Source organism: Acanthochromis polyacanthus, chromosome 5 (assembly GCF_021347895.1).
Source record: "Acanthochromis polyacanthus isolate Apoly-LR-REF ecotype Palm Island chromosome 5, KAUST_Apoly_ChrSc, whole genome shotgun sequence".
NCBI lineage: Eukaryota > Metazoa > Chordata > Actinopteri > Pomacentridae > Acanthochromis > Acanthochromis polyacanthus.
In genome coordinates, this window is record NC_067117.1 from 41,819,043 (window position 1) to 41,845,277 (window position 26,235).

Sequence of the window (26,235 nt, forward strand, 5' to 3'; positions counted from 1 at the left end):
AAGGACAACAAGTGTCTTTTCTTTGCTCTGTCGATGTCCTAATCAAGTACAGTCTTCTTTTTAACATCATCAGCAGCAAAGAAAATTCCCCATAGAAGGCAAATAAAACAGATCTTCCATTGTTCTGTTTCCTATGTGCTCATAGAACTGGAGTTACAGCCAGACACCACTATTAGTGGCACTCTGTGTTGATGTTGCAGTTAAAGCCATTGGGTCCTTCACCACAGTGAAAACAAAACAGAGAGAGATTACAGAGTTGTTCTTGTATATTTTCAACCTTGAGTCTGCCCCAAGTTCGTCTAGTCGAACGGTGCTTTATACAAAACTGGATTGTTAAATCTATAATCATATCATTAACTGTTTTTTGTCCTTGTTTTTTGTTCTTTGTACAGTCTAAATCTAAAAAATGAGTAGTAATTCCAGCCGTCAGATAAATGTAGTAGAGTTACTCTAGTAAGTGCACTTCCACCAGTGGTGTCTGAAGGATCAAATGTAAATTCTGGGTCCAGTACCAGAACACTACTAATATCTCTGTCCTTTTCCTGACCCTAGAACTACTTGAACACTTTTTGGCATTGTTTTTTTAAAGCATTCTTTCCTGCGTGTGCTTTTAACTTTTATTAATCCAAACAATACAAAAGCACAGATTATCGGTCATATTTTATTTTTTATTTTTTACGGGAAGAGATGACGAGCAGAGTAAAATGGCAAGTCTTTGTGACGAGATCAAAAATACAGACTTGATTCAGCTTCCGTTATTTACTGACAGATCCAATCAAAGGCTTTTTGGCATCTTTGCACTGTTGCACTTCTGTTTTCATTCTGTCAAGCAGCAATTTAAACTACAGCAGCGATCAGGCCTGGACTTCCTGTTAGGGAGAAGAGCCTGCTGATACATTTATCAGATTTCCCCTGCAGCGCTCCCTGATGTCCACTCAGACTGCAGGCATCGGACGGAAAGAACTCTCACCTGAAACCAGCATCCATCTGTGGCTTCTGCACAACACATTGAGCTGAATGAGTTGTGCCGTAACCGGTCATCTGATTTATCATATGTTACACAACAACAGATCTTTACCTAATGACTGTTCCGATTATCGGTTAAATTTATGATCAATGTCTGCTGAGGTTTGATAATCGAACCGTCTGAACCCTAAAACCTGCTAGTGGATTTAAAGGCATTATGGAGGATGTTTTTTTGTTTGTTTAATTTGTCTGATTCACATAAAATGAATATACTGACCTTTAGTGGACTTGTATGTATGGTTTCTAAAAGAATAAAAATAAATAAATGAATAACTGTGGACATGGCAGGACCTGAAAAACATCAGCCAATCAATGCGCTCGGACCGAGGCGTTTGGTTTGCTCCCTTTCCTGTCAATCAAAAATCTTCCATCTCAGGCCTAGTTACGTAGATTACGTACGCCTTGGACTTACGTGTTTTGTGTATGTGATGCTTTGGTATAGCTTCGTAGTTAGCTGGAGACTTGTTTTGCTCATCTTTATTTACATAATGGCAGATAAAGATCCAGGGGGACCCAGCCGTAAAAGACAGCTTCACGAGTCCTACGCGAGTTTCTGGAGGATGGCGTTTCTTCGTAAATGTTAAGAGGGGGGAGGTTAGAGGGGGGTGAGGGAGAGGTTGTATGTGCGCATGCGCATGCTACGTTCAAAGTAGGAAATTAAATCTCCTCTAATGCCTTTAAAAGGCATCTGATGATTACAAAATCACAAAAGTTACCTCATTTATTAGAACCGCAAGTTGTAAAAGCAGACAGAATTGTCAGACTGGGCGTTGAATTTTCCAACAGTCTCTGAACTACACATCTAAGATGTACTGTTCCTGTTGCAAAACTTCACCAAATCTGAGCCCGAAATTAGGATAAAGTGGTGGATCACAATCATGTGATCGTTAGCAGGCAGCTGATGTAATGTTCACTTGTTGTCATGGTTACAGTGACACTGTGCCGATATCTGGCAATGATACAGAAATCTTTAATGAATCCGTGAATCCAGACAATAAGCCGCATTAATGCCAAAATCCAATCACTTAGTTCTTGTGCTATTTCTGACCTTCCTAGAAAATTTCGTATAAATCCGTTAGTCCGTGTTTGAGTAATGCTGCGAACAGACAGACAGATAAACCAACGCCGATCACCACATAAAAAATCTAAATCAGGTTATTCTACTTGTCTAGCAAAAACTAAACTGTGCACCAACTTCATTCTTTAAAAAGCCAAATATTCTGTCCTTGTTCCAGGTGTGAAGTTGTTTATGCAGTCATGGAACTTAAACTTCTTTAGTTTTTCATTTGAACTTCAGGCAGGTTTACACCCAGGAGATAGGAAGCAAGTACGTATACAAACTAAAATCCATCCATTCATTATCCATACACTGCTTAATCCTCATTAATTAGGGTTGTGGTAGGGCTGGAGTCTATCCCAGCTGACTCGGGTGAAGGCAGGGGACACCCTGGACAGGTAACAGTCCATCGTGTGGCTACATATACAGACAAACAATCACACTCACATTTAAACCTACAGACAGTTTAGAATCACCAGTTAACCTCAGCATGTTTCTGGACTGTGGGAGGAAGCCGGAGAACCTGAAGAAAACCCACACATGCACAGGAGAACACTCCATGCAGAAAGATCCCAGGAAGGCCGGGACGCAAACCAGAGATCTTCTAGCTGCAAGGCAGAATTGCTAACCACCACTGAGTCACTGTGCAGCCCTGCAGACTAAAATGTAGTTTATAAGTTATCAATAGTCTTAAGAGTCAGCAGTTTTTTCCAGTCCTGATAAAACCTGTGAGAATCTGTTGTACATGTTGATACCAGGTTGTTTGATTCTGTAATAAAATAATTAACAAAATTCAACTTCAATTGTTCTGTTGTTGTTGTTGCTCTTTTTATGATTCATAGTACTGTAGTTAGTATATACTCTTTCTGGACATGACCTTACTATTCTAGAAGTTTAAGATTTCACACTGAGGTGAAAAATGAGTCCACAGTGAATACAAATGTGGTGAGAGCAAAAAAAAATAAAAATTCCCAGAAGCTGCTCAGGTTTCAGAAGGTTAAATAGTTTCACTTTTAAGGAAAGAATTGACATCACTTTGTTGAATGTCCTGAAGTTGTTTTTCTATATAAACGTCTGCTATCAGGTAATCACTTCTTCACCAACTCTCCTAAATAACATTGAAGTCATTACTTAAATCTAATTCAAACAAATGTCCCTCTGATCATATATATTGTATTTTCAACAGAGTTCCTGGTAAAGAAAAAAAAGAGATAGAAGATCCTCAGTTAGTGTCCCGGCCTTCCTGGATCTTTCTGCATGGAGTCTCCATGTTCTCCTGTACATGTGTGGCTTTTCTCCAGGTTCTCCAGCTTCCTCCCACAGTCCACAAACATGCTGAGGTTAATTGGTGAGTCTCCATGTGTAGCCCTGTGATAGACTGCTACCTGTCCAGGTGTCCTCTGTCTTCACCCTCAGTTAGCTGGGATAGACTCCATCCTCCATCCCCCATGATGAGGGTTAAGCGGTGTCCAGATGATGGATGGATGTATTTGTATTCATTCAGAAGGCATGCAGCATGTTCTCCCTGTGCCTGTCTGGGTTTTCTCCAGGTTCTCCAGCTTCCTCCCACAGTCCAAACACATTCATAGTAGGTTGTGAGTTCATGGTTGTCTATCTGCTTGTGTCAGCCCAGTGATGAACGGGTGACATTCACTCTCCCTCTGCCACCCTCTACAGGATAAAGCAGGTACAGCTAATGGATGGATGGAATGCAGCGTATTTCTGGTTATTTCTGGTTTCTCCATTTTCCCCGGGATTTAACCTTTTGCGGAATTTATTATGCAGTTAAACCAGTTTTACTGAACAAAGGAACGATAACTTTGGTCTGTGGATCTCTGCTGGCCATGTTCACATGGCATGATATGGTGATTATTTTTCAGCTGCCTTTGGATCAAATCTGTCCTCAGCCTTCCATATCTGTCCATCGCTGCTTGTCTGAGCTCGACTGATGTGACTTCAAACTGCTCCTCTGGTATCTCCCGTCACCTCAAATAATACAAAGCTCTTTTGCAGGATTTTTTGAATAGCTAGTAAATAATGTTAGCCGTGTCACCGGCGCTGGTCCATCTCTTTGCTGAATGATAGGAAACACAGGCTTCTTCTTGGGTCCTGTTGTTTGTTGTCACCAGGCTGTAATGTTTTCAGCAGCTTGACGCTCTGACTGTGGGAGATACAGTCTGATCAGCTGTCATCCTTAGTGGTACTTTAGGTGATAGTTTGACTGAGAGTTATCCCATAACTGCTACTTCTGGACACACTGGGCACAGTCCTGCTACAGCTATATAATCTCATTTTAAAACCTCTTTGTGTAGAGCTATTATTGTTTGGCATAGATATAAAACAGAAGAATTGCCTCATTGTGTGTCTTTCCTTTGTTCTCAGTGTTAGAAATGTACTAATTCTACATATGGGGCTTTTAAAGGAACATAGCGACCTATAGTATATATATTTATGACGTCAGAAGGGCATTTTTATTGTCTTATCATGTTCTTACAGCATCTTGCATTTAAAGTAGAGCTGATTTTGCCTGGGGACCAGACAGCCTTTATATTGTGTATTACAAATACACATAAAGTCAGTCTGGAACTGCTCCATTGAACCAAATCTAGCCCAGAGGCGGGACTACCGATCACAGCTTGAATTGGAGAGAGCCAATCAGCGTAACATATGTGTGACGCAATTACTAAGCGACCTAACAACTGCCTTTCCGCCATGATGTTTTGTAGTTTTAACAGCTTCCTTCGCCGTACAGGGGTCCTGAGGAAAATCTAAGCTCTCCCTTTCAACAGTGGAGGGCAGCATTACGCATTCTATCGTACAGCCTGCCGGAATTAAAAATACATCCTTTTTAAAAAGAAAAGCTTTAAGAGCTGCTTCTTGTTGAGGTTTTAAGGACAAATTCAGCCCGTGCAAAACAGAGGAAAGCGCACGAGAGAAACCTCGCTCTGTTGCGGTCGCCAACTCGGCCCTGAAGATGACGCATCGTTAACTCCCGCCTCTGGTGCTCTGATTGGTTCGGTCTGATCTGCTCGGAGCTTGAAAACCTGTCAAAATGTGTCAATGGAGGAGGGCTAGACCGTATTCCCGTATATCCCTTATAACGGGAATACAGTCTAGCTAAGCTAGGCTAGAGCTGATTAACAATGGCAAATAAGACTTTTCCAGTGACTACATTTTTCATTCTTCAAGACTATAAAGTTTTCTAGATTTCCTGGAATTAATTACAGCAATGGTACCACCAGAAGTAACATTTACTCTGACTATGGATTCATGAAGAATGCCTTTATGGGATGTTTCATTTTTCTATGACTGGTTTGAATGCATGTCTGAAAAGATTTCTGTCCCCACATGTTTTAGTTACAACAGAGGAACAAACAGAAAAGAGCAGCTTTAACCTGCCAAAAAAAGCCTAACATGGTTTGGATAAGTTGATGAAAATCAAATGTTAGAGAAGTGTAACAAACAATACCACTCTGCAGTATCCGCAATAGAGAAAGGTGTGTGTGAGAAACCTGCAGTCCAAGAACAGGTGATTATCTCCTTATTCACACAAACTGATACAGTAATGTACGCGCACACACCAACAGCAGATAGCAGGTCCGGGATGGAGAACAAACATGAACATGCAAACACACTTTTCTACTCGAGTCTCTTCTACTGTAGACTCACTGTAAGGCACAGTGGAAGCGCTGTGGTTTCTGGTGAAGCTGATTGGCTGATATTTGATGGTTTAACTCAGTGAGGATGATGTGCATTAGTGCAGAATATGGAGCTTACAGATGGACTGGAACTGAACCTGTAGCACAGTGAAGTTTTAACTGTCAGAAGATCTACAGGAGCATCATAAGCCAGAAACTACAGGACGTGTTTTCAGGTGAGCTCACAGGAAGAACATGTTTTTATTAACTGTTGTTACCAGACTAACTGTGTGGAAGAAGTTTAATGCATAAAAGAGGCCATTTTTACCTCATGTTCAAGTTCTTGTGGTCTGTTTTTGTGTCAAACTCACAGTGAGTTACCTTCAGTTAGACTGCATTGACTTTACACAGATAGTGGATCCAACAGCACAAAAACACCTCATTTCAACAGACCATCAAACTGCAAACTCAAAGCCAGCTTGATGTTTAGTCAGCAGTTGCCTGAAGTGAATTATGCAGCTTCAGGACGTGGTATGAGACAGTGAAGGCATTGTTTTATTCTTCCTTAACCCAGATAATATCTGCAAAGTGTGCAGACATCGCTGTTGTATATTAAGAGCTTTTCTCACAGCTCACCCTGAACTTCTTTTTAAACTGTTGTGAAAGCAGAGTGACCATGGAGCTGAGGAGCGTCCAGTCCTAACGTCAGCAGAGGCCACGCCCATCATGGATGAGTTAGACATTGAAGAAGATGGCAGAAAAGGTGAGTGGAAGACGATCAACATCATTCAACTTATTTATGAGCATTTTTTGTTGTGTGTGAAGGAGGCTGAAGCTCCCCCTGCTGGTCACAGTCAAACTCAGTATGGAAGCAGTTGAGGAGACATTACTCTATCGGGAATTTGGTATGGAATAAAGTAAATATGATTAGTAAAAAATGCATACATTCGGTATGTATCACAATCAGGATTTTAGGGAAGTGATAAGCTAATGCTAAAATTCCTACAAAAGCTTTTCACAGGTAGCATTCTACATGCAATTCTATCTGAATTATCTTTTTCCACATACTATCAATCATCTGAACTGTGGCCCCAGATAACCATCCCAAGGCATCCTGCTGGGGTCGTAAACCTTAGGCTGAGAAACACTGACAGGTGACAGATATTTGACCCTGTTGCTGACGTCCTGTTGGAAGGTTTCTCTGACTCAGATTGTCTGAGACATGATGACTTAACCAAGGAGGGACATAATTAAATGTTAATTAAAAGACAAGTGTGTGCTCTGGCCAGTGTGTTGTTTGGGGGAGCCTGTGTAGAATAGCAGAGGTAATGAATGCATTTATCCCCCGTTCATTGCCATTTGTGCAGATAGTATTCCTTTTGCGTGTTACTAAACACTGCAGTGTATTGACACCTGGACCAGGAGTGCAAATACTCACATAGGAGTTCGGGAATAAACCATGTGGGAGCACAAGATTAATAAAAGAAGAGGATTTCTGCTACAGTAAGCTTTGTAACAGCATGCTTCTTTGTGCAGAAAATCCTGAACCCCATAGATGGAATCCTAATGAAGTTGGTGATCAACTGACCTCTTGACAGTTGTGGTTTTGTCAGGCTGCAACTTCCATCCATCCATCCATCCATTCTCTATCCACCGCTTTATCCTCACTAGGGTCATGGGGGGTGCTGGAGTCTATCCCAGCTGACTCGGGTGAAGGCAGGGGACACCCTGGACAGGTCACCAGTCTGTCACAGGGCTACATATACAGACACACAATCACTCTCACATTCACACCTACGGGCAATTTAGAGTAACCAATTAACCTCAGCATGTTTTTGGACTGTGGGAGGAAGCCGGAGTACCCAGAGAAAACCCACGCATGCACAGGGAGAACATCCAAACTCCATGCAGAAAGATCCCAGGCCCACCCTGGGATTTGAACCGGGGATCTTCTTGCTGCAAGGCAAAAGTGCTAACCACTACTCCACTGTGAGGCTGCAACTTCCACAGCTGAAAAATAAAACGAACCAAAAACTGCAGTTCCACAAATGGCCACTTGAAGGCTGGCTCCAACAGCAAGTCAATCCCCATAGACCCCCACTGTTAAAATCATAAACTGTACAACAAAAATACAGTTGTACCAAGTTGAATTTTTTACATTATTCACCCTTTTAAATTGTTTTAAGGCTTAAGTTAGGCATAATTAAGGGTGTGGCCAAATTAGAGGCATTTGTATGTCTTGCTCCAGTCAGGCTGCATCCATATCTCCACCCTCTGGACTTGCAGACTGAGCCCTCGTGGACTTCAGTCATACGTAATGTGACGTCTTTACCGTCATCACGTAAAGTCTGCAAGAGCGGGAGTCTACAGCATTATGAATGGAGCTAATAGACAGACTTGGAGTCCGTTTCAGTCATTTCCGTGACACTGTTTGAAGAACTATCATGTATACACTATAATATTAATTAATTTGGGTATTACTTACATTGGAGGGCTTACTTTCGTCCTTTTTCCACCATTATTTTTCTCAGCTCATGATTTCGGCTTCAGACTGCACAGCTTTTATAAGCCAGATGCAATAAAAAAATCGAAAAATTTAAACGTCACGTCCGAACTGCAATGAATTGTGGGTAATCAAACTGGTGAAGTCTGCAGAAGTCTGCACCCCAAGCAGACTCTCTGGAAGTCTGCAGAAAGTCCGCTTGAGACCCCTTGTGGACTGGATGAATTGTGGATTTGGACAGCCCTCAGCACTCCCGGACTTCCCGTGAACGCGCCCGCAAAGTCCGCGAGTTCGCAAGTATGGTGAAGTCCAGAGATTTGGATTCAGCCTCAGACTCCTTGTCTTTTAGGGAGTGGCTTCATCTTGGGAGGGCTGCACAGTGGACTGGTGGCTTGCACTGTTGTCTTGCAGCTAGAAGACCCCTGGTTCCTGGGATCTCTCTGCATGGAGTTTGCATGTTCTCCTGTGCATGGTGACCAGTCCAGGGTGTCCCCTGCCTTCACCCTAAGTCAGCTGGGATAGACTGACCATCCTCTACCGCCTGCAACCCTAATGAGGATAAACGGTGTGTAGATGATGGATGGATAGAGTTTAGGAGGAGTTGGTAGGACGGTGACGGCCACAGCCCCCACAATGACATTTAAAGCTGTTATTCAGGAAACCTCTGGGTTATGGCACCCATAGGTTCGTCCATCTTTATACACAATTTATGGCTTTTGTGTAAAATGTCTCAACAACTATTGATGAACTGAAATCACACCGGTGGTCCTTTAACATAAGGACATAATTTCCCTTCACCTTGTACTCTTATGGAATCTGCAAAGGCAACGCTATTTCCATCAGCCTCAGCTACACTTTGTGTTTAATTCTAATTGTAAATGTTAAACTAAGATGTAAATATGGTATTATGCCTGCTAAATATCAACATAGCTGCATGGTAACTGTGACCATGTTGCTGTGCTAGAATTACCATGCATTTCTAATTACTTCTGTACAGCGTCACAAAGCCAGCGTGACTGTTGTTTCCTCATGAATTACTGGATAGTCCACCTCTTGTCTCCTAAACAGATTGTTCTCTCAGTGGCTGCATTATGATCCCTGACTGGATTTAATTTAGAGGTAAAGTTTTGTTTTTAACGAACATTCATGAGGTGCATCAGCGCCACCAGGAGGAGGGTGGGGTTGAATATGGGAGTACAAAGCACACAAATGTCACACCAGAGTCCAATCTGTGGATTAGGTAACAACATTACTTTGATTAAGCTTAGGAAAATGTAAGTGTGGAATAAAGATGCTGCATGTCATGTCTCTGGACATTTCTGGATCCGACTAGACCCTTACCTTAAACTCAACCAAAGGTCTAAACAGCAAAATAATTAACAATAATAATCTGGTGATATTGTGTTGTCAGACTCGATCATTTGTGGAAAAACACACTCTGTCAGTGAACAGGTACCTGCTGTTCAGTAGTACCGGCTTCTCAACATGTCATACACATAAATTCTGTCTTATTGTGTTAAAAAAGACAGTCATCTGTCCACAATTAACATTTTTTCAAGAAATATTTGCTCTTGCAAATTAGCTGTGTATTACCATTACTTCTAGAAGGCAGGCTTACTCAGTTTTATCACTAAAAAGCATTCAAATTCAGCTGAAGTGGAATAAGTAATAGATATAGGCGTAAACCTATCGGAGAAGCAATAACTGTGCTCCTAATTAGAGATAATGTGACAATTACTGACATCTGAAATCAATTGTAGCTGAAGGTGACCCCCAAAACAATGGGATTAAAGTAACAGGATGTGGATAAAGCGTGAAAAGACAGGTAGGTCAGACAGTATATACATATACATATACAGTGTGTTTCCTCTGGAAGCGTGACTGACAGGACAGATTCACGCTGAGATGAAAACATTTCAGCTCCACAGCTCAGATATTTGAAAGCGAGACAGAGATGGAGACCATATGGTCAAACATATTGTTGTGACACTGAAGAAACGGGTGAAAAGTGGGTGAAGGAACAGAGAGGAGGGCAGAGAGGAGCAGATCTGTGCAGTGAGACGGCCGGCAGCCTGCAGTCGCTGCTGTAGGAGGTCTGACTGACAGCTGGAGCCCATAGTGAGATGAAGACACAGCACTTCTTGTTAGCAGCGTTAGATTGGAACCAGATGTTGACTCTGCTACTGTTAGCAGTTTCGCTGACTGCCTGACTGTTTTACTGACTGTCTACCTGACTGCCTGTCTCACTCAACTGCTTGCTGTCGGACTGACTGACTGTCTTACTGTTTGATGATCTGTCCATAGAACTGACTGTAAATCTACCTGAGGCTGCTTTCAGAAAGTCAGATTTAAGTCACAGTCTTACTACAGATGGATATATAGCACCACATTTTCTAGTTAGTAGCTGTCTAAAACAAGATTACTTTGATACAAAGTGAGTTTTTTAAACTCTCAAATATAATTCCTTAAACTCCAGCAGAAAATGTTCATCCTTTGGAAGGTAGTTACAATTGTTGTGTTATCGTAACATACACTCCTGTTCAAAAAACACTTACAAATGTCCTTATTTCACTTTTTTTTCAATGAAGATAACATTAAATGAATGATAAATCCAGTGTAGACATTGTTAATGTGCTAAATGACTATTGTAGCTGTAAATGGCTGATTTTTAATGGAATATCTCCATAGGGGTACAGAGGAACATTTCCAGCAACCATCACTCCTGTGTTCTAATGCTACATTGTGTTAGCTAATGGTAATGAAAGGCTCATTGATGATTAGAAAACCCTTGTACAGTTATGTTAGCACATGGATAAAAGTGGGAGTTTCATGGAAAACATGGAATTGTCTGGATGACCCCAAACTTTTGAACGGTGGTGTGCATTTGCTTTTAATTATTGCATTAGAAACAGTTATTAAAAACGGCAAAAATGTTTTTCAACATTGTAGCAACTTTAGACACTATAGTGTCTAAAGTTGCTACAATGTTTAACCTTTTTTATGGCTCCGTCAAAACATGTCAGGTATGTTTTTGACAAAATTACGTGTCTGGTGACAGAAAAAGGTTAAACATTGAAGTTTCTATGCTTGCTTGAGATGGTTTGTAACTTTTTCTAAGAAGAATTGATGCACTCCACAGGGGACAGAAACGCTATTTTAGAATAAGTTCTGAAGTAGGGAACATTTAACAGACATGACTGATCAGCTGTTCTACTCCTTCTGTTCTACTGCTATTACAGTCAGCAGTAACGTAGCCAACACTGCCACCTTCGGTCCACACTATGATCGCTAGTAGTTCATGTGAAAGAGCTTCATTTATATGTTCTTTAGTTTCTTTCTTTTCAAAGTTTTCAAAGTTCACTTCAAATATACTTGACTATCACACGGACACATAACGAGTCAAACAAAGCAAAGACTTTGTGTAACTTCCAGATGTGGCCTCCGTTCTGCTACATCTAACCTCTCTGTAGAAAATGCTGCCCCATCTCATCTACACTACAAGTTAGCCAACCACTAGCCGTTACTCTTTTGTGTCCGTTTATCAGCCGCTGTCACAGAGTGTTACCATGGAAACACAGCTCTTGTTTCATAGTCTGAAGGCATGGGTAGCCACCTCAACCTCATAACAGGCTTTATTCAGACACACAAAACAAAAAACAGCTAATAAGTCTCCAATTCTGATTTAGACCATAAAGTTTCCAAAAATACTGTTTCCGTTTAATGCTACACTCAGATGACTGATGTCTATGGTTGACAGAAAGCATGATCCATCCTCGTACAGCAAATCTGTACAGGAGTCTGTGTTACCTTATAAAAGAAATCTCTGCATATTCTGTTATTTTTGACCATTTGCTGAACAACAAATATCAGTCAAACTTGACCAAATAAATCTCCTACAAACAAACTGCCTTAAAAATGTAATCGCTGTTTTTGTTCTCAGTTCTTAAAAGTTTTGTCAGTCGTAATTTTCTTTCAGTATCTTTTTGGGTTGGTGCCAAAAATCCTCTTTGCAGGAAGAACTCTGCATAAATAACACAGAAGCTTTGGTTTGAATCCAAAAGAAAGTGTGAGTGTGTGAGTGTGTATTCTTTACAGCAAACCACTCACGTACAACAATGAAATGAGAAAAAATGGCACTCTGTATAAACTTGTAAGTTCATATGAATATTTGTCTGTATAAATGTCATATTAAAGGCACAGCTGATACAGTCAGACAGTGAGAAATAAGATGAGTTTAACAACCTTTAAAGCTACATTAGAGGAAACTGTAGACTATGTTCAGGGCTAAGACTGACCCATGCAACAGTCCTAGTTAAAATATCTGTGTGAAACTTGGTTTTACTGACCATCTGTTGGACTCTGACTGTACTGTGACTGTCTGTTAGCAGTCTGGCTCTCTGTCTGCCTCTATAACTGTATAACTGACTGTCTTACTGTCAGATTTGCTGTCTATCTGTCTGACTGTGTGTCTATGGAAGGCAGGCCACCCACTGAACCGTCTTTCTCCCTGAATGCCGGCTTTTGACACAGAGCTTCACCTCCAGTCAACCAGTGTGAACCCACAGCATTACTCTGATCCTCACTCACATTCATTCATTCATGACTATTTTTAAACCTGCCAGTGCCGCCTCACTTTCTATAACGTGATGCTTATTAGAATTAGAGGAATGTCCTTCATCATTTGACTTCCACAACTGAGCAAAAAGGACAAAAAATAACAAAAAAATCGATGAAAACCTTACTTACTATTGCCATATCTCATTTAGTTCATCAGTACATCACTGCATCTCAAACACACAACTTAAAATTGTTAACATTTCTTTAGGAAAATTTAGGAAAAGTTACTTATTTTGGGATTTAATTAATTCTTGCAGATTATTTCCTGAACAATCAATCCTTTTCTCAATTAAATCTTGGAGAAAAATGAAAATTCTTCATCTTTTTACCTGACCAGCAGTCAAACAAAAATGAAGGATAAAACTAGCAAAGATTTTAAGTTTACTATAGTTTAAGACAAAGAAAAGCAGCAAATAATCACATTTCAGAACCCCTTAAACAAAGAGTAGGTGCACAGTTTTGCTTGAACTTTTGCTGCAGAACTATTTTATCTCCATCTACCAGTCAGACCAACTGGTTCTAACAGAAACATTCACTAACTGGCACCATCTTCTAACGCTTTGAATTAAAAGGCACTTTTAATGATACAGAACTGGTTGTCCAGATTTGGAAGCTGTCCTTATTTTCTAGTAATACTCCTACTCCATTTTATTCTTTGAACTAAAATGAAAACCTTTCTGACACTTTATTTCGTCCTGTCAGAAACATCAGTGCCCCAGCCAGGCTTCTTCCAGGCGGACACCGCTCTTTTGTACCCCCCTCCTCCGTCCCCAGACCCGGTCAGTCCGCTCACTCACCTGGGGACGCTGCTGCCCGGACACGACGCACCGAGGACCGGCGGATGGGACAGGTGACCGGCTGGGTTCTAGACCTCCGCAACACACACACGCACGCACAAACACACACACACAATGTCCCGGGTTAGGAAAGGTGAGATGACGGTTTGCTGCCGTTTATTCCAAACCTTTTTTCTAAGAGATCCTCACCGGGCTGGAGAATAAGCGCTCGGGCGTGAAAATGCGTTGAGGGCTGTGAGGTCCTACTGCCTCTCTGTGGCTCCGTGACCTTCCCTCGGTTTTGCTCACTGGTGGAATGAGCCGGTGGAGCAATGGTGTGGAGGTATTATGCCAGAAGAAGTATTTGGGGAGGAAGAGACCCCACCCCCTGCCTTTGAAATCCGAACAACGGGGACTATGGAAAGCCCTTTGAGCATTTATTCCATATCCTTGATATCAGACATTAGTTTTCTTCACTAGTTCGGTCTTTGTCAGCACTAGTTGGACATTCAGCCACACTCTGAGTAGTCACTCATTTTCAGCAGCATGTTAACTAGTCAAACTTGGATGCTCCTCACAAGTTAACTAGTGACCTATGATTTCCATATTAACTAGTAAGAACCAAAACAGCCACTAGTTAACTAGTGAAGACCAAAATACTGACTAGTTAACTAGTGAAAGCCTCTTGAAGTCTAAATTTTTAACTAATGAAGCTCAAAATGTGTACTAGTTAACTAGTGATGCCTCAAATATCCACTAGTTAACTAGTGAGACATTTTGACTTCACTAGTTCAACTAGTGAGGTCCAAAATGTTCACTAGTGGAACTAGTGAATGCCAAAGTGCACACTAGTTAACTAGTTAGACAAAAAACCTAATGAGGAGGTGGGTAGAAAGTGTGCATCCAGGATTCCTATTGGCTCTGTTGTGTTTCTGAGTGTGTACAGTGCGTACATAAACGAGGGAGGCAGGTATCCAGTGTAGCATGAGAAGAAGAAGCTTTACTGAGCAGAGCTTGTAATAAGTATAGCAAAACAGGCAGGCGGAGCCAGCACGCCACAACACAGTGTGTCCTCAACCATGTGACACCACCATCCAACCAGGTGACTACAGCCATAATCAAATGATGCATAAGGCAAAAATAAAAGAGATTCTTGTCAGAATATTACATCCCCCTTCTTTTGAAAAAAAAAGAATAAAATAAAGGCTAGCTCGCATAAAATGTAATACTTAATTGCTTTAACATACGTAGCTCAAATTTGGATTAGTTTAGCTCACATAAACAACAAATAGTGCAAATCTGTCATAAAGCTTGACTAATGAACATTGCATGAACGTTACTGGAATTAGTGCAACTTATCAAAATGGCACACATAAACAAATATTAAAGGTACTTTTCAAAATAAGTGTAAACTGAACATGAGCACACTGGATTGCATTCAGAGATCCAAAATGTCTCTAGGCTTAACCTTGCGACCAGAACGGGTGTGATAGTTCACAGCGTTGGCAGTAGTTGGAGTTTGTGGAATATCCACAGTCATTTCATGTGTACTCTGCGCATTTGAGTCAGCAGTAGAGTGAGTGGGGGCCGTTTCTTTAGTGTCCATTAGGTGACGACGGTTTCTCCTGTACTCAGCTCCTTCAGGTGTTTGAATGTGGTAAGACCTGGCAGTGTTAGCAGATTGGACAACTACTGCAGGCTTCCAAAGTCCATTTTCCTGAAAGCGAATACTCTGTCCTTCGCGTAGAGTGGAGAGTGGCTTTGAAGATCTGTCGTAGTACTTCTTCTGGTGACTTTGGCGAAGCACTCGTTTGGAGTAAGTGTCACGGCAACTGACAACTTTTGGTCTGAGCTGCTGGTGCGTGCAGGGTATGATGGAGCAAAGGCGACGACTCATCAGCAGCTGAGCTGGTGTTTTGACGTTGTCAACAGGGGTATTGCGATACTCAAGAAGACTCAGATAAGGGTCCTTGTGATCAGCTTTGGCCTTTTGTATGAGCGTCTTTACGATTTGGACTGCTTTCTCAGCCAAACCATTGCTCTGTGCATAGTGAGGGCTTGAAGTTATGTGTTTGAACTCCCACGTGTTTGCAAATGTTTCAAACTCTTTGCACTTGTATTGGGGGCCATTGTCAGAGATCACAGTTTGAGGTATGCCGTGTCTTGCAAAGTTTGCTTTGAGCTTGTGTATTACTGCAGTGGCAGTTGTGCTGCGAACCTTGTCCAACTCAAAGAACCTGGTGTAATAGTCAACAGTCACAATATAGTTGTCATTGTTCCAGGTGAAGATATCAGTGGCAACTGTTTGCCATGGCCTGTTCGGGATGGGGTGACTTATCATGGGCTCTTTGGTGTTTGAGCACCTGTGCTCCTGACACACTGGCCATTTACCAACCAAGTCCTCAATGTGCTTGTTCATCCCGGGCCAAAACAAAACATCACGGGCTCGCTGTTTGCACTTTTCCATGCCCATGTGGCCTGTGTGGATGCGGAAAAGCATTTCTGTACGTAGTGCTGCTGGAACTATTATCTTTTCCCCTTTGAAAAGGATATTGTTCATCTGAGACAGTTCATCTCTGTAGTTCCAGTATTCTGCTATGCTCTGAGGGCACTGTTTCCTTTCCTCAGGCCATCCATCCTTGATTGTTTTCTTGAGAAGTGTGAGCTGCGAGTCTTTGTCAGTCTCAATCTGTATCTCTTTCAGCTTTGTGTCGCTGACTGGAAGACTGCTGAATACGGTGTGAACCTGTAAGTCCATGCCTTCTGAGAGGCTACTGTCATGGTCAGGTAGTGACTTTCTGGAGAGAGCATCTGCGAGAGGAATGTCTTTGCCAGACTTGTGTGTGATAGTGACATCGTACCTCTGCAGCTGAAGAATCATTCTTTGCAACCTGGGGGGTGCTGCAGTGAGTGGCTTACGCAGTATGGATTCAAGGGGTTTGTGGTCACTTTCAACAATGACGTGACATCCATATGCATATTGGTGAAAGCGCTTGCATCCAAACAAGATAGCATAAAGCTCTTTCTCGATTTGTGCATAGTTTACTTCACTGTCCGTGAGCGATCTGGAAGCATATCCTATTGGTCTCCCGTCTTGCATTAGGGTTGCACCCAGTCCATATTTGGAAGCATCGACCTGTAGCCTGAGTTCCTTTTTGGGGTCATAGTATGCGAGAACGGGTCCTGGTTCACGTGTTATCAGCTCTTTCATTTTCTGAAATGCTCTGTCATGTTGTGCATCCCAGACAAATTCACTTGTCTCTTTAAGTAGCTGACGAAGTGGAGCGTTGACATCTGACAGCATATGGGCGAACTTTGACAGATAATTAACCATGCCAAGAATAGTTTCCAGCTCACCTTTGTCTTTGGGTGGCTCCATATCTCTGATGGCTTTAATCTTGGCTGGATCCGGTTTGACTCCATCTTTTGTGATTAAATGTCCAAAGTAACTGACTTCTGTTGCGCATATTATGCTTTTGTCAGGGTTCAGCTTGACTCCTTGTTCTCTCGAGCGTTGTAGCATTGCACGTAGGTTTTTGTCATGCTCTTCTTTGCTCTTGCCATAGATGAGAACATCATCAACTATGGCTGTGACACCCTCCAGACCTTCGTAGGTCTCATCCACTTTGCGCTGAAATTCATCCTGTGATGATTTGAGTCCAAATGGTAGGCGCAAAAATCTGTACCTGCCAAACACAGTGTTAAAAGTGGTTAGCTTTGACGATTCTTCTGTTAACTTTATTGCCCAATATCCAGACCTAGCATCCATTACACTGAAGAAAGAGGCTCCTGCTAGTTTGCATGTAATGTCCTCAAGAGTTGGCAGTGGATAGTGTGGGCGCTTAATCACTTTGTTAAGATCCTTTGGGTCTAAACAGACTCTGAGCTTGCCTGTACGTGGCTTTTCTGTTGCAACCATTGAGTTTACCCATTCTGTAGGTTCTGTGACCTTAGTGATGATCTGCTGTTTCTCCATATTTTTCAGCTCGTCCCGCAGACGGTCACGCAGAGCAAGAGGTACACGTCTTGGTGGATGTATCACTGGAACAGCATTAGGGTCAATATGAATTGTGCATTCCCCAGGAAATAGTCCTATTCCTGTAAAAACATCAGAAAACTCATCCATTATAGTCATGCCTGGAGTCTTTGAAACAGACATTACCAGCTTTATGAGTTTAAAGTCAAGACACGCTTTCAGTCCCAGCACTGGTGGTGCGTTTGTGTCAACTACATGTACTTTCAGGGGTAGTTTATAGTCTTTGTACTGGCATTCCACGTTGAACTTGCCTTTTACTGCTAACGGCTCACCTCCATAGCCATAAAGTGGGCGAGATGGGAGTTGCAGAGTGTGCTCTATTCCTAATTTTCTGAAGACGCTTGTAGGAATTACATTGGCAGAGGCACCGGTGTCCAACTTAAATCTTACAGCACTTTTGTTGGGACCAACCAGAATATTTGCAAAAACTTGTTCTTTGTCTTTATTGTCATTAACTTGTGTGACTGCGTCAATAAACAGATCTTCGTCGTCCGTGTACTTGTCTGGTTCATTTTCACTTACTGTGTGTACTGCTTTCCACTGTTTGGAGCGACATGCTTTTGCAAAATGGTTCCATTTATGACACACTTTGCACTGTTTGCCTTTTGCTGGGCAATTCTCCTTTTGAGTATGTGCTTTATTACCACAATAGCCACATGTGCTTTTGAACTTTTTGTCACTGTCTGCTTTGGCGAAACTTGCTGCGCCGCCATTTCCTTTGTTGTACTGGCGCGGTTTCCATGCCGCCGTCTTTGGTGGCTGTCGGCTAACTGCATGCACCGACTGTTCACTGCTGCCGCCTGATATGGTTTTGAGTTGCTCCTGAGCGATTTCATAGGAACGGACAATGTCTATCGCCTTGTCGAGGGTTAAATCCGACCCAGCATCGAGCAGCTTCTCTCTGACTCGTGGAGAGCGTATTCCGAAAACAATGCGGTCTCGTATCATTTCCTCACCGTTAGCATAGTTGCAGTCTTTCACTAGCAGCCTGAGCTCCGTCACAAACTGATCAAACGGCTCACTTTGTCCCTGTACTTTTTCATTAAACTTGTACCGTGCAAATATAACGTTGCTCCTAGGCATAACGTAGGCTTCATATCGATCATAATATGTTTGTAATGCCTTACGTTCATCTTCGGTTAGCGTCCAAGTGTTGTAAATGTCTCTGCCTTTTTCTTCAACCCAGAGTAGTAGGTAGCTGCATTTTTCGTCTTCCCCTTTCTTCTTTAGAGGTCCGGAAAACATTAGCTCAACGAGCTGTTTAAACTTTCGCCATGCATCGGGCAAGTTTTTCGCATCCCAGTCCATGCGGGGTGAAGAGACTCCTGAGTTATCCATCTTCTTTCAGATCCGCGTTTACTCTGACACCATGTTGTGTTTCTGAGTGTGTACAGTGCGTACATAAACGAGGGAGGCAGGTATCCAGTGTAGCATGAGAAGAAGAAGCTTTACTGAGCAGAGCTTGTAATAAGTATAGCAAAACAGGCAGGCGGAGCCAGCACGCCACAACACAGTGTGTCCTCAACCATGTGACACCACCATCCAACCAGGTGACTACAGCCATAATCAAATGATGCATAAGGCAAAATAAAATATATTCTTGTCAGAATATTACAGGCTCTACAGTTAAAATACACCAATCAGGATTCAGATTTTGTCATTATCCCACCCAATTCATTTGCATGTTTTACACTAGTTGACAAGTTGCCCTGAGAAATTGCAGCTAGTTAACTAGGAGCTGCCTATTATAGGCTACATGTTGACTAGTGAATGCAGAAACCCAGACTACTACTTACAGTTTATTTTGACCTTACTAGTTAACCAGTGAGGCTCAAAATATTTACTTGTTAACTAGTGAATGTCAAGATATCCGCTTATTACACTAGTTGGGCTCATTTAGACCCCACTAGTTAACTAGTGAAACATGTGTTTTCTTACTAGTAAACTAGTTGGGTCTAGAGTGAGTCACTAGTTAACTAGTGACACTGATATTCATCTCACTAGTTAACTAGTGGAAGATATTTTGCCTCACTTGTCAGGCTCTATACTGAACCTGTACAGACTTTGACTGAACATGTTTGATGAAATTGTTTACTAGTTGACATGCGCACACAACTAGTTAACTAGTAAAATGATAACATTTGACTAGTGAACATGTTTGCCAGTTACAACACTCCACAAGTTCACTACTTGTGTTTACATGTCAACTAGTAAGCGATTTTGTGAAACTAGTAAGATGTAAATGTCAACTAGTATGCCAAAAACATGAACTAGTCCTCCAAAAATCCCTACGTGTTAGAGAAACGTTGTACTAGTTGTGCACAGTCACTCACTAGTGCTGTGTAAGGCTCAGCTAGTTAAAGGAAAAGCCCAACATGTAGAGAAAATGTCAAACATGTTCAGTCAAAGTTTGTACAAGTTCATTTCTGAGTCCGACTACTGAGACAAAATATCTTCTGCTAGTTAACTAGTGAAATGAACATCAGTGTCACTAGTTAACTAGTGACTCACTCTGGACCAAATTAGTTTACTAGTAAGAAAACGTGTTTCACTAGTTAACTAGTGAGGTCAAAATGAGCCCAACTAGTGTAACTAGTGGATACCTTGATATTTACTAGTTAACTAGTAAACATTCTGAGCCTCACTAGTTAGCTAGTAAGGTTAAAAAAACATCCCAAATAGTTAACTAGTGGACATTTCATGCCTTACGAGTTAACTAGTGACCAATTTTTAACCTGACAAGTTCACGACTAAGAGCAGAAAAATCTTACCTAGTGAAACCACTGCACATTTGGCCCTTACTAGTTAACATGTAAACTGCAACATGTGACATTAATGTCACTAGTGCAACACAAAGATCAACATGTTCACTAGTGGACTGCATGCAAATTAGGCAGGCGGGACAAGAATTTTGATTGGTCAGTATTCAGATTGCATGATGTGGAGCTTTAACCCGTTAGAACCCATATGCAATATTGAACAATATTAGTATAGATAGACAGATACTTAATTTATATATGTATGTAATATACAGTGCCTTGTGAAAGTATTCGGCCCCCTTGAACTTTTCAACCTTTCGCCACATTTCAGGCTTCAAACATAAAGATATAAAATTTTAATTTTTTGTCAAGAATCAACAACAAGTGGGACACAATCATGAAGTGGAATGAAATTTATTGGATATTTTAAACTTTTTAACAAATAAAAACCTGAAAAGTGGGGTGTGCAATATTATTTGGCCACCTTTTTTGTAGCGCCACCTTTTGCTGCAATTACAGCTGCAAGTCGCTTGGGGTATGTCTATCAGTTTTGCACATCGGGAGACTGAAATTCTTGCCCATTCTTCCTTGCAAAACAGCTGGAGCTCAGTGAGGTTGGATGGAGAGCGTTTGTGAACAGCAGTCTTCAGCTCTGCCCACAGATTCTCCTTTGGATTCAGGTCTGGACTTTGACTTGGCCATTCTAACACCTGGATACGTTTATTTGTGAACCATTCCATTGTAGATTTGGCTTTATGTTTTGGATCATTGTCCTGTTGGAAGATAAATCTCCATCCCAGTCTCAGGTCTTTTGCAGACTCCAACAGGTTTTCTTCCAGAATGCTCCTGTATTTGGCTCCATTCATCTTCCCATCAATTTTAACCATCTTCCCTGTCCCTGCTGAAGAAAAGCAGGCCCAAACCATGAGGCTGCCACCACCATGTTTGACAGTGGGGATGGTGTGTTCAGGGTGATGAGCTGTGTTGCCTTTACGCCAAACATATCGTTTTGCATTGTGGCCAAAAAGTTGGATTTTGCTTTCATCTGACCAGAGCACCTTCTTCCACATGTTTGCTGTGTCTCCCAGGTGGCTTGTGGCAAACTTCAAATGAGACTTTTTATGGATATCTTTGAGAAATGACTTTCTTCTTGCCACTCTTCCATAAAGGCCAGATTTGTGCAGTGTACGACTGATTGTTGTCCTATGGACAGACTCTCCCACCTCAGCTGTAGATCTCTGCAGTTCATCCAGAGTGATCATGGGCCTCTTGGCTGCATCTCTGATCAGTCTTCTCCTTGTTGGAGGTGAAAGTTTAGAGGGACGGCCGGGTCTTGGTAGATTTGCAGTGGTCTGATACTCCTTCCATTTCAATATGATTGCTTGCACAGTGCTTCTTGAGATGTTTAAAGCTTGGGAAATCTTTTTGTATCCAAATCCGGCTTTAAACTTCTCCACAACAGTATCTGGGACCTGCCTGGTGTGTTCCTTGGTCTTCATGATGCTCTCTGCACTTTAAACAGAACCCTGAGACTATCACAGAGCAGGTGCATTTATACGGAGACTTGATTACACACAGGTGGATTCTATTTATCATCATCAGTCATTTAGGACAACATTGGATCATTCAGAGATCCTCACTGAACTTCTGGAGTGAGTTTGCTGCACTGAAAGTAAAGGGGCCGAATAATATTACACACCCCACTTTTCAGTTTTTTGTTTGTTAAAAAAGTATAAAATATCCAATAAATTTCATTCCACTTCACGATTGTGTCCCAATTGTTGTTGATTCTTGACAAAAAATTAAAATTTTATATCTTTATGTTTGAAGCCTGAAATGTGGCGAAAGGTTGAAAAGTTCAAGGGGGCCGAATACTTTCACAAGACACTGTATATTCAAGTTTGTAAGATTGTCATCAATCTTTTTTTTAAATGTTTTAGAGCTGATGATTTATTGACAGCTGTAGTTTGTGATGCAATTGAAGTCAACCATCTCATTCTCAGTTCTATCATTTCTATCCACAAAAACTTTTCAGCAAGTGATTGCTGAAAAAATATTAAACCTTCACGAGGACACTTCATAAACAGGGATGGATGGTTTACAGCTTTATTATTAACATTACTAAAATACATTGGTCTACATTCTACTTACAGTGGGTGTAAAAAGTCTACACACCCGAATATCTGAATATGCGGTCATTGTAGTGGTATCCAAATATTAATTTTGAGAATCGAATACTCAAATTTCAGGACTGTTTTACAGGACCACACGTGTTTTATCTTAGTATACCTTATTAACAGGGAAGGATGGGTTTACAGTTTTATTATTATCACTTCTAAAATACATTAATGTACATTCTACATATATACTTGATGTTTGTCCTCCAATATCCAGAGGTTTATAGTCTGAGAGATACACAAGCATCACGACACTTTAATGTGATCACCAGGACTTCTTATGCACTGAACATCAACAGTAATTAATGACAGAACATTTCATGTCAGCTGCTTTACTCAGAACCTAAATTGCTATTTGGACCAGCCCTACTGTTTTTCAAGCTCACCAAAGCAAATCAGTATGTGGTTTTGGGTTTCAGAATTTCAGAAGCAATAAGGAAAGAAAAAATCAAGCAGTGAATTGTTACAACAGGAGAAATTGGCTTTAATCTGCATGTATATTAAGCAAGGGGCAGTGAGCAATAGTGGAAGCTCAGAACCAGGCTTTACAGGGTTACATTTTTACTGGGTGGAACTCTGACCAGAGAACCAATAGGAGGTGTCCGCTTATGGCACGTTCCTGCCTCCTGATTCACAGGCGCAGGTTCCGGAATGAGATGTGATGGGTCTGAACCAGCCTTTCTGAGTTCCATGCAAAGTATTAAATATCATCCACGTTTATACGTTATTATATGTATGTTTCCTCCAGCAGCATCACGTGTACAGTCAGTATCCGATGACCCCTGAAATGCATGTTGTGTTTTTATTGCCCCTAATATACTGTATTAGTTTAACATCTACATGTGAGACTATTGACATTTGAGCAACAAATCCTCTAATTCATACGACCACATCGGTCGTATGTAACGTGCACTGGAATACGACCCATGAGAGCGTATTTACGTTAGCGCCCCTACGGGGAAAAGGAACGTATTACGGGATTTAATTCGACAAACGGCTTTTCCCCCGCAAAACGGCTTTTTCCTCACTTTCCCAACACGGGTTTAGGGTTAGGGTTAGGGTTAGGGTTCGGGATAGGGATAGGGATAGTGTTAGATAAAAGTTTGTTCATGGTGACGTTTCACCTGCGACACCGGAGTGTCGATATTTACTCAACCGCCAGAGGTCGCATAGTCAAAACGTAACACTCGGTCGTAATACGGGCGTGTACAGACGACCTATGTGGTCGTTGTTCGTTTGAGGACAGGCTGCATTTGAGTGTTAGCACAAGTAATTTCCTCAGAAGGAGCCATGTTCAGAAGAAAACATACATTAAAGTATGAAGTCTGGTGGCTCCTCATTTCCTGACATGAAAATGAAACCTCATCTATAAAAACACCTGCAAATAACAAATAATAGTAGAAGAATAGCATAAATCAATTCAAGTATTTGTCTTTGATTTTGGACATTAACAAACTTCACTTTCTTTTTATTAATCATGTCTCAAATTATTATCTGAACCATAAAAAAAACAGTCAGAGGAAACATAAAGTGTGCTGATTTCAGGCTCACTGCTCCCAGACATCACATTTCAATAAAACAACAGTCATGCTTCTATTTAACTGTCAAGCAAGCCTTCTGAGATTTCCCCAAAATATTATTTACAAAGTGAATGAAGCTTGTTTGGAGAGGATTTGTCTGAGTGGATGTAGACTGTGGGTATGACCTTATCACTGGTTATGCATTTCTTGCGGCTTTCTCTACCACCTGTGGTGGTATATTTAAACTTCTCTTTCCTGCAGAAAACAAAAGCAACCTCAGAGCAGCAACTAACTAAACTGAAAATTTCCAGTTTTACAGAGGATTTGGATGATGATGTAGAACAGCCCACAGTGGCTCAGTGAAGAATCAGAATCAGAATCAGAGAATTTATTGTCATTGCACACTTTAGTATACAACGAAATTACATTTGAGCTGCCCTGCCAATGACAGCTCAGGCTGCTGCGCTGTGCAGCGCGCCACCTGTATGTAGGAAATGGGGAAAAAAAAGAAAAGAAGAGACATTTGGTGAGGGTGGCCGAGGGTAAAATGAAAAAAAAGGTTCATTAAACAAAATGAAGCCTCCAAGGTTGGGAAAATTCAGTTTGAGAAGGAACCTGAAAAAAACAAACCCGCAACAGACAAAGCATAACACTAGACAGTGGTTAGCACTGTCACCTGTGGTTAGAAGATCTCTGTTTCATGTCCCGGCCTTCCTGGGATCTTTCTGCATTTTCTCCAGATTCCTCCCACGGTTCAAAAACATGCTGAGGTTAACTGGTGGTTCTAAATTGCCTGTAGGTGTGAATGTGAGTGTGACTGGTTGTATGTCTCTGTGTAGCCCTGTTAGTGTGCAGATCAGGGATGAATGATTCTTACCAGAAACAACAAATGAAGTAAGAACAACAGGAAAGAAAATGTATCAACTGAGATTTAAAACTCAGCGTTTCCCAAAGCTGTCAGCTACAGTCGTGAAAAAATTAGGACACCCCATTAAATATTTAGTTCTTTATTAAGAAATGTTCACATATCGATGTCTAACCTTGTTTTTATTTATCTCTGGAAAAGAAAGTGATTTAATTAAACAACAAAAATTATTCTTGTTTTTCTCATTAAACAAAAGATTTCAACAAAAATACATTTTCTAATGGGGGAAAAAATGAGGACACCCTACCCATTAATAGCTGGTGTTACCTGTCAGGATTCCCTCCTGACATCCCTAAACCCTCACCCCACCTGTCTTCCCCATTGTTTGCCTCTTCTTGTGCTCTCTCTCCCATCCACAGAAGCACCTGAGTTAAGAGCGGCTGCACAGCTGTCTTCACTCAGGCAATCAGCCATCACTCTGGAGCTCCGGGCAGCTGACTCTAATCATGAATCAACCGCTGCAATAAAAGACTGGCTCATCCCTACACTCTTCGCTAGATTGTTGAACTCTCCTTCAGTAGGAATCCTGCTGTCCGGAGCTCCGTCCTGCCAAGCCATTGGAACCCGGCCTCGGATCGGAACCCCCCTCGGAGCCCCTTCTGGTCCCCTCATCCCTCCTGGCGTCCCCTCAGGTCCGTCTCCTGCAGCTGGTTCGGCTCCTGACTCCCCTCGCCCTGATTCCTGGACACTCCGTCATTTTCCCCTCTGCCTTGGATCCCCGTCTTCGTCTCCGTCGGCCTCCAGGGACCCCCCTCCATCTACCGCTAGCTGCCGCTTCTCCCCCCTTGGCGATCCCCTTGGTGTCAGACGTTCCGCCCGGAACCAACCTTCGTCCCTCCCGAAACGCATTCCCGGCTCAGAGCTCACCACCTTCATCTCCCCTCTGTCAAAATAAATCACTTTTACCAAAACATCACCTCGGTAGCGTGGCTTCCTGCTCGGGTCCTCCACCCCCAGTCGTGACATTACCCCCTTTGGCTGAAATAAGTTCAGTGAGACGCTTCTTGTAGCATCTACCAGTCTCTGACATCGGTCTGAGGAAAGTTTGCCCTCTCCTCAACACAAAATTCTTTCAGCTGTGAGATGTTTGAGGGGTTTCTTGGGTGTACAGGATGTTTTAAGTCACCCAGGTTAGGATTAAGACCTGGGCTTTGACTTGGCCATTACATGACTCTCCATTTCTTAATTTTCAGCCAGTCCT

General features: G+C 41.8%; 2 protein-coding genes across 3 annotated transcripts in view; one reads left to right on the plus strand and one right to left on the minus strand.

The window, feature by feature from the left end:
- The window catches only part of matn4 (matrilin 4), a 69,372-nt gene extending 55,430 nt beyond the window's left edge, over positions 1 to 13,942 (minus strand). For both annotated transcript variants that reach the window (XM_051948034.1, XM_051948033.1), the window contains exons 1-2: positions 13,828 to 13,942; positions 13,639 to 13,712 (exon numbers count right to left, since the gene is read on the minus strand). The gene's annotated coding sequence lies outside the window, so the exon portion shown is untranslated. The remainder of the gene's footprint in view (positions 1 to 13,638; positions 13,713 to 13,827) is intronic.
- rbpjl (recombination signal binding protein for immunoglobulin kappa J region-like) overlaps positions 6,448 to 26,235 on the plus strand; it is a 74,073-nt gene continuing 54,285 nt past the window's right edge. Inside the window, exons 1-2 of the mRNA XM_051948069.1 lie at positions 6,448 to 6,484; positions 13,544 to 13,691. Of these exons, the coding sequence (XP_051804029.1) occupies positions 6,448 to 6,484; positions 13,544 to 13,691 (185 nt within the window). The remainder of the gene's footprint in view (positions 6,485 to 13,543; positions 13,692 to 26,235) is intronic.